At 36.4% G+C, this 8135-nt stretch overlaps 1 protein-coding gene across 4 annotated transcripts; it reads right to left on the reverse strand.

Moving 5' to 3' along the window:
* Positions 1–22: 22 nt before the first annotated feature.
* LOC136224123 (polypyrimidine tract-binding protein homolog 2) lies at positions 23–4628 on the reverse strand. Of its 4 annotated transcripts, XM_066012381.1 has the most exons (11): positions 4366–4628; positions 3786–3987; positions 3478–3687; positions 2665–2727; positions 2497–2570; positions 2260–2355; positions 1969–2026; positions 1498–1602; positions 1327–1408; positions 667–779; positions 23–530 (listed from the first exon to the last, which is right to left on the reverse strand). In XM_066012381.1, the coding sequence occupies exons 2-11, from the start codon at positions 3969–3971 to the stop codon at positions 186–188; spliced, it is 1332 nt and encodes a 443-aa protein (XP_065868453.1). In that variant the 5' UTR covers positions 3972–3987; positions 4366–4628; the 3' UTR covers positions 23–185. The 4 variants fall into 4 exon arrangements, with proteins under 4 accessions (XP_065868453.1, XP_065868468.1, XP_065868474.1 ...); XM_066012396.1 differs by lacking the exons at positions 3786–3987; positions 4366–4628 and adding an exon at positions 3283–3397 and having other exon boundaries at positions 3478–3616; XM_066012402.1 differs by lacking the exons at positions 3786–3987; positions 4366–4628 and adding an exon at positions 3283–3341 and having other exon boundaries at positions 3478–3615.
* Between the last annotated feature and the right edge of the window lie 3507 nt (positions 4629–8135).

An 8135-nucleotide genomic window follows, 5' to 3' on the forward strand; every position in this document is an offset into this window, starting at 1 on the left:
CATCAAATATCCAAAAGCTTCAGACCTACAAGAGGTTCTCATTACATAAAATAAACATCCAATCTTACAAAATTGCTGAAAGATTACAAAATATTTTAAACCAATTCAGCTCTCGATTTCGAGATTTGCACGGGGTGGAGATTGTGAACAAGAAACGGAAATGGAACTACCAAATAAGCTACATGCTATTGCATATGACCAGGACCAGGTCTGTACTGCGGCATTGGTCCGCCACCGTTTGGCATCTGCATCATTCCTTGGCCCATTTGGGGCGGCATAGCTCCTGGTGGAAAGTAAGGATGGTTGTTCATCTGTGAAGGCATAGAATGGGGTGGCGCCGGACCCCAACCAGATGATGGTTGAGGCATTCCCGGATGCTCTGCGGATGGGGCAAATGGAGGTCCTCCTCCACCATATGGATGAGCGGGAGGACCAACCGCCGGAGTAGGCTGTTGCCCGAGAAGAGACGGCTGGGGGTTCAACATGGTGGGATTAGGGAGAGTGTAGTCTCTACTACGATCATTGTTAATCTGCAATCAGCATATCAAAGCTACTAACTTTCTTTGTTGAATCCAATGATCAAAATGCATTTACAAAATCTATGATTAAAAAACCTCTTTAGATTTGCACATCACAAAAAGATTTTCAATATAATAACTGAAGTACCTTTATATTAAGATCATTATGGCGTGAATATGAGATGTGAAGCTTGCAAAACCCTCCATCGTAGATGCAGTGTCCTTCCAATGCTTCCTTGGCAACAATACCAGTCTGAACATCTGCAAAACCATGGAGCCATCAACACCGCAATTTTCATTCAACAAATACGATGAATAATCGATCTACTTAGATGCAGCCAACTGCTTAATAAGCTCAAGCATCGATATGAGGATAGAACTCCAGAAATTCATGAACAATGACATATTATTGAGCTTCAACTCTTCCTAAAGTTAAAATTAAATAAAATAAAAACATTCCATCCTTTATCTCGCCCCACTCAACGCCTCTTATTCATGTCCCCCCTCTTGATGGGTGATAAGAACACGAAACATTTTGTATTTGAACTACGCTTCCCAAAACATTTGACAAATTTAGAGCCCAATTGACTATTCTGATAAAACAAAATGATTTTCAGAAGTAAAAGCTTTAGTCTCGCGAAACGCTAGCAGCCAGTCAATGCCCCAACACCAATAGTCATCTGACACAAATTTTAGTCCGAGTTGATATTAGCTGTGACAACCTGCCAGATCCTTGACAGCAATACTTTCTAACAACAATATCTATGAGCTCTATAAACATTAGGGCATAAGGAAGTGTGAATAGTACCAGGATACTGAATTAAAGCCTGGAGTCCACCATTCTTATCGAACATCGCAATCTTCTGGACAGGTCCAAAAGCAGAAAAAACCTTTAAAAAGTTGGTGAAAAGAGTTGTCAGTTTCTGGAAAATGCAAATAAAAATACTGAAAATCTTTAAATTCATTAAATTGCTAATACCATATGCAAAACATCCAAGGTGACAGCATACTGCATGTTCTCAATTGATGCAAGAAGAACATTACTCTCTGGTTCTAGCTTTCTCCCATCAAGACCTACAGTGAACTGCAATGACAGAGAAGTGGCATTCAGTAAAAGTGATAAAAGCAATAGAAGTAAAGGGAGCAACCGCATGCATATATATGTTTCAGTCTACAACACGGCTGTGGTCAAGTTGTCACTCTATGTTACATATACATAGTAAAGTTATAACATGCATCTAATTAAAAAAAAAAAATCTCGCTCCAACAGAGTATACAAGTAAAAGTAGCAGATGTAGTTGAAATTGAAGGATTCCAACTATTTCCAAGATTCAAAGAAACGTAATTTCTATTGGCCAAAAATACAACACATGCAAATCAAGAGGCCAGTATTAAGGATTATCAGAAGGCCACATTCTAGAAATCATAATAGTGATTGACAGTGCATTACCAGACCACCTCCATCTATGGCTGAAGGAGCAACAGGAAGGTTTGGATTGGTGTAGTCCCTGAATCAACAAAGAGTGCAATTACCAGTAATCAGGTAACAGTGAAGAGTGAAGACCAAAAGAGAGAAGAACAATATCCCACAAATGCTACAAGGAAAAAAGACATAAGATTCCAATGCAGGAGTTGAAAGAATCTGAAGACATTGGCATGCAAACAGAGAAGACTTATTTCAAAACTATATGTGGAGTAACAATAAAAGGACACCCAACTCCTGAAGAGATGTCAGCAATACCTGCTACGGTGGCTCTGGAATTTTACGCTCAAATCTGTATGAGCAGAATACGTGATCCTAAGGGTACATGTACCAATATGCTCAGCAAGCAGGTAACTGATACACCAGACAATTGAGTTAAGAGAACCGAAGTGGAAAAACTATCAATTTGAAATTCATTTTGTGTCCTCATACAAAGCTATATGTTCATAGCAGTTGGATTAAATACTATCATCAAACAATTAATACAACTGTCACCTGGGGATGTTTCTTCCATCCAGGGCATTTTTTGCAGAAGAGGCGGTTTCTGAATCCGAAAATTGAACCAATGCCTGAAAAGAGCAAAGCCTAAAGTGAGCTTCTATTCAAAGGCAAATAGGCAAATGAGTTAAAGTTCAATAAAATGATTAGCTTATAAATTAATACCTGGAACCCAGCTGTCTTCTCAAAAGTAGTAATCTTATGTACAAATCCAAAAGTAGAAAATACCTGCATCAACAAATATTTTACAAATATAACATGGCATAAATATTATACAAAATAGAGAACAATCAAAATCCAGGATCAATATTATAATGGGAGAAAACAAATATAATATCAAGGTAAGAAAGTGCAGTGCATAAGTAGTAGAATTTGTTCATCAATTTAAGGAAGAACTGTGGTTAAAATCAAATTGATCTGAAATTTGTAACCACTAAACAAATTGCAAGGACTGCTAAATTATTGCTGAAAAAATTGTCTTTAAGAAATCTAGTTTTCATCAGCAGAGAGGCCAATGGTCATTGGCAAGTCCCAGCTGCATCATTATTTTATAGAGCACGTACTTTAGTTAATAATATATGATATAAAACAACAGAAAACCAACACTTGATGTAATAACTGCTTCATGAACAATATACCCTATGCATTAGAGTAAAGAAGATGGGGTGCACAGGAGAAAAGAAATGAAAAATCCTAAGCTATTTCAATGGTAGGAGAAGCTGAGGAGGAAAAGAAGGGAAGAAAGAGGCAGTGTTAAGGAAAGGAGAAAGGAGACAAACACACATGCTCTTTCCCCCAATGCATTAAGCTGCCATCGAAGATATTCCTTTGACATGGGCCTCCTGATCCATTTACATTCATGTCAAATAATGGCTTCCAAAGCAGGACAAACTACAGCCTGAGCATAGAATTGGTATAACCCTTCAGAAATGTAGTTACCTGTGCTAATCATTACAGGAAAATGCCCCATTTGCTTACCAGGTGTAAGACATCAATGCTGACAAGGCGTGCATCTGCACCTTCAATAGTCACCAATAATACATTCCCAGCAACATCGGCTGTTGTTTTGTTGTTGACTATTTCTTGCCTATTAGAATACTGCAGGTAGACTGTCTTCCCCCGTACCTGAGCAGGGTCCGATGATGAAGCATAATATGATATCATTGCAATTGCTTGATTTAAATCTGCCTACAAGTAAAAGATATTTGAAAACAAATGGAAATCAGTAACATTATTGAGGTAACACCATAAAAGCTATAACAAAATCTGAGAGAAAATACACTCACAAATTCTATAAATGCTTGATTTCTGTTTGCTCCAACATTGCACTTTGTGTTAACAACTTTACCAAAGGGCTTCCCAAGCTCAATCAATTCCTCCTCTGTGCACTCCCACGGCAAGTTTCTCAAATGCAATACTTTAGACGGAGGTTGGGTGAGACGGAACTGTGGTTGACTGGATACAGATGCCATTCCGGACAACTCCAACCTACAAAAGAAAATTTGTAGTCGCTCAAACTTCTGCAAACTAACCGATTTAAAAGAAGTTGCTCTTTCATAAACATATTGAAGCCTTCCCTCAACGATAACAAGTAATGTGAACTCTGACTAAGCTACGCAAATCCAATTATCCTCAACAAATTTACAAGCAATATAAGAACTTACCGCCCTAGCCAAATAGAAACAATAAGTAATACAAGCAAGACACCTACATCTATCATAAACCGATAAATGCCCCACTCAGAGATGTCTACGATGAATAAATGAGTATATTCCACATTCAAAAACTACGTATCAAAATCAAGCAATCAGTACACACAAGGTTATAACGCCGATAATCGAGCAAGAGTAAATAAGGTGGAACTACCTGAGAGATTTGAAGAACCGAAACGCTGATTGGCGTCGCTGATAAAATTAGGGTTAATTAACGAAAGGAAGGTCGTGGATTTCTCCTCAAATAGAGATTAGGAGCCAAATATTTGGGAGTCGTGCGGGTGTGATGAAGAATTAAGGACTCTAATGACAGGAGCACGAAGGATAGGCGTATCCAAGTCGGAACTGAGGTCTGGAGGCGTTCAGGCTTATTATAGCATGAACTTGCCGCTTTTTGACTCAGGCGGAGATTGTAGTGTAAAATTCTCATGATGGTTGATACTTAATTATTTTGTCTAAATTCAATTTAGTCCCTATTATATTCATATTGGATTCGGGTTGAATTAGGTCTAATATACTTTTTCAAAAAAGGAAAAATTTATTAAACTTAATTAGTTGGGTTCACATGGACTTGATTAAATGAATTTGGTCATTCACTATTAGATTTGGACTCATTTAAATCCTAAAATGAAGATTCAAAGCATCTTAAAGTTTAAATTGAATAAGCCTAAATCAAAAGAATTAGGATCCATGTGAATACTACTCAAAATTTAATAAGTAATTACATCATCAACTAACAGACTAAAAAAACATGAAACCAATATAAAGGATTAACATAAGATCGAGTCTTCCGAACTAAGGTGATGTTTGATAAAAACTGAAAATTAAGTGCTGAAAAAATAAGTACTAAATTATAAGTGTTGAAAATATAAAATGATGTAATTGTTATAAAAATATTGGGTTAATACACATATTTGCCCTCGTATTTTCTCGAAAAAACAGATTTGTCATTATATCAAAAAAATTCACAAAACTCTCCCTGAGCTTTCCACGAACCTTCAGATATGTCCTAATCTAACGGGGTTGTGATTTGGCACAAACGGCGTGCCACGTATGACGCCACGTCCCTTTTTTAAAATTTAAATAATTAAAATTATGCCTACATGGCAACTAATATAAGTAGCCTAGAAATTATACTTTTTCTCTTTCTTTCGACCTTCTGTTCTTTAAGGAGAACAATAAAAACTCTTCGACTCTATTGCAAAGCTTGTTCTTCATCTGGATTGACAAAAAAAAAAACAAGTGTGAAACCCTAATAGCACTTTATTTGAAACGAGTGAAGGGTTATTCGACTTAATGGAGAGTGAATAGTTACTCTACAATAGAGTGAACAGTAGATCGATTTCGGGTGGACGATTTTTGCGTAGAAAGGTAAGTCTTAAAGTTCTTCTTCCTATCTACTATTGTGCTTTAGTAATTACCTTCTCTAGTAATAAAAAGAGCTATGATATTTTTATGTCTAAGGGAGCATTACTGTCTGGAGTTTTTTCAATTGGGGTTTCTTTGAAACTGATCAATGCTTGTTATTTTGTTGGTTATTTGCTGCAATTTGAGTCATTGTTCCTTTTATGCTTAAAATGATAAATGAGTGTTGGAGAATGAATGGAGGTTAAATATGTTTTGGCTTGCATGTCTAATTGTTTATCTTTTCGGAGAGTTTGCTCTCTTTTTATATTTACTATAATTGCAGTGATTAAAGTTGTTTTGGAGATCAAATATGGCCTGCAGGAAACTTTATTTCTTTTTTTTTCAGCATCTTTTTGCATGTTTGAATCCTTGAAATCTACATGGATTTCTTTGATCAACAAGTAAATCTTGAAGTGGACAATTCTTATGAATGCATATCTTTAGCAGATTTCATTTAAAATAGTTAATTTTGGTTTTTGCAGTGGTCCTCCTGGAGATCTTTATGTCTATCTTGATGTTGAGGAGATAACTGGAATCCAACGAGACGGCATAAATCTCAACTCAACAATTTCAATCAGTTATCTAGATGCAATTCTGGGGCTGTAGTGAAGGTTTTATTTACTGAATATACTCCAAATTTTTGTCTCTTTAACATGTGATACTTATTTGCTTAATTGAAAGAAGCATCAACTAGATAAAGTATTCTTCAATGCTTTTTTTTTAAGTTTGTAGTTGCTTCCAAAAATTTTAAGTCATCAGGAAAAAGGCCAACAATGAATTTCATGCTTTCATGTTCTTAGTGTTTTCCTTCACTTGTTAAATGTTTAGGTTGAAATAGAAATTCAACATGAATATCCAAATCCAGACAACATGAAAATTCGGAAGCAGAAACACAGAGGTATAAATTGATTTTCTTAGACATTATAGATATAATGTGACCAAACTCAATAAATTTAGTGGAGCAGACCTGATGCCATGTTAGTTTGTTGTTAGCCTCAAACTTCAAGCTTTGGGATCATGTTCTAGTGAATTGTAAAGGTTCTCTATCGGAAACTTTCTAGTGAATTGTAAAGGTTCATATGCATTTATGCTCATATTCATGTTGCATTGCTTATAACTTTTATTACATCTTTTATTGCATTGGTGACTGGAGATTCATGTTTGGATTGATGTCTAATTGCTTAAAGTTTAAATCACCGGGTTCTTTCCTTCGAGTTATAAGATGCAATAGGACTGAAATATTGTATGCGATCTTTGTGGTGCGACTTCTGCATGGTTTAGTTCTATAAACTGTTCATAACTCAAGCACTATCCCTGTATGCTATTTTTTTGGTTTTTTGGATATGTTGGATTGTTGGTTTTTTTGGATATTGGTTTGTTGGATATGTTGTGGTTAATGCTTGCCTGTTTACCATATTTTGTTGCAGATATTAAAAAATGGTGATGGTGAAAATATATTTGCATTTTAGGGGTACATGGATCCTTGATCCACATTTAGATTACATAAATGGGGATTTTATCATCAAAGATAACTTTGACCCAGACTTTTTAAATTTAATTGATCTTAGGCAGTTATATCGGGATGATTTAAAGTTCCATAATGGTAGTGAAATTCAATGCCTAGAACCAGGTAGTTTGTTGAAGTCTCGTAGGGTGTTTGAATTAGATGGGGATGAGAGTATTCGGAGGCTCTTGTCTTGCATTAGTAAGAAAAACAATGTTATTCACCTTTATGCATCCCATATGGTAGATGAGTCTATACTAGTAACTGATATACTACCTCTTCCATATAAGGAGATGGATGGTATGAGTGACAATGTTGAGGGTGAGAGGGCAAGAGGTATAGGGGAGGATGGTAATGTAGTAAGTGGGCATGCAGAATGCATAGTGGAAGAGGACATGGGACAAAATGTAGGGGAAGAGGCTAGAATGGAAAATGTAGGGGAAAAGGCTATAATGGAAAATGTAGTGGAAGAAGTTGATACTCAATGTGATGATAGGGTACATGTTGGGATGGAGGAAGAGGTTGAGGTCCAATGTGAGGATGTTGGAGCTGGCAATGTTGAGTGTGAGGATAGGGTAGATGTTGGGATAGAGGGAGAGGCTGATGTAATAGTTAATGGAAATGTTGAGGAGGAAGGTAGTGTTGAAGAAGATGGTAATGTTGAGGAGGAAGGTAGTGTTGAAGAAGATGGTGAGGAAGATAATGAAGATGAAGATTATGAGGTGAGTGAGGAAGATAGGCCTTCTTACAGTTCTAGTGATATGAGGAGGGATGCTAAAAGCATTTTCAATGTTTGATGTGTCAGAGGCTAAGTGTCTAAAGACTAGGCAGTTAATATTGGAGCAATTAGATAGCAGTTACAAGCAAGAGTATACCACATTAGAAGCATATGCCAATGAATGCATGACAACAAACCCAGGGTCATATTTGAAGGTAGACCTTAAAAGGGAAGATTTGAGAAAAGGGATGAGAGTCTTTTGGAGGATTTTTGTTTGTTTTGATGCTTTGAAGAA

This window comes from Euphorbia lathyris, chromosome 1, assembly GCF_963576675.1.
Source record: "Euphorbia lathyris chromosome 1, ddEupLath1.1, whole genome shotgun sequence".
NCBI classification, from domain to species: domain Eukaryota; kingdom Viridiplantae; phylum Streptophyta; class Magnoliopsida; order Malpighiales; family Euphorbiaceae; genus Euphorbia; species Euphorbia lathyris.

Excerpts from the sequence above, each read along its gene's own strand:
- LOC136224123 (XM_066012381.1), bottom strand. The coding sequence starts at position 3,971 with ATGGCATCTGTATCCAGTCAACCACAGTTCCGTCTCACCCAACCTCCG. Across the intron at positions 1,409-1,497 it reads CCTTGGATGTTTTGCATATG|GTTTTTTCTGCTTTTGGACC; the intron begins GTATTAGCAATT and ends AACTTTTTAAAG. Across the intron at positions 531-666 it reads ATAATGATCTTAATATAAAG|ATTAACAATGATCGTAGTAG; the intron begins GTACTTCAGTTA and ends TGCTGATTGCAG.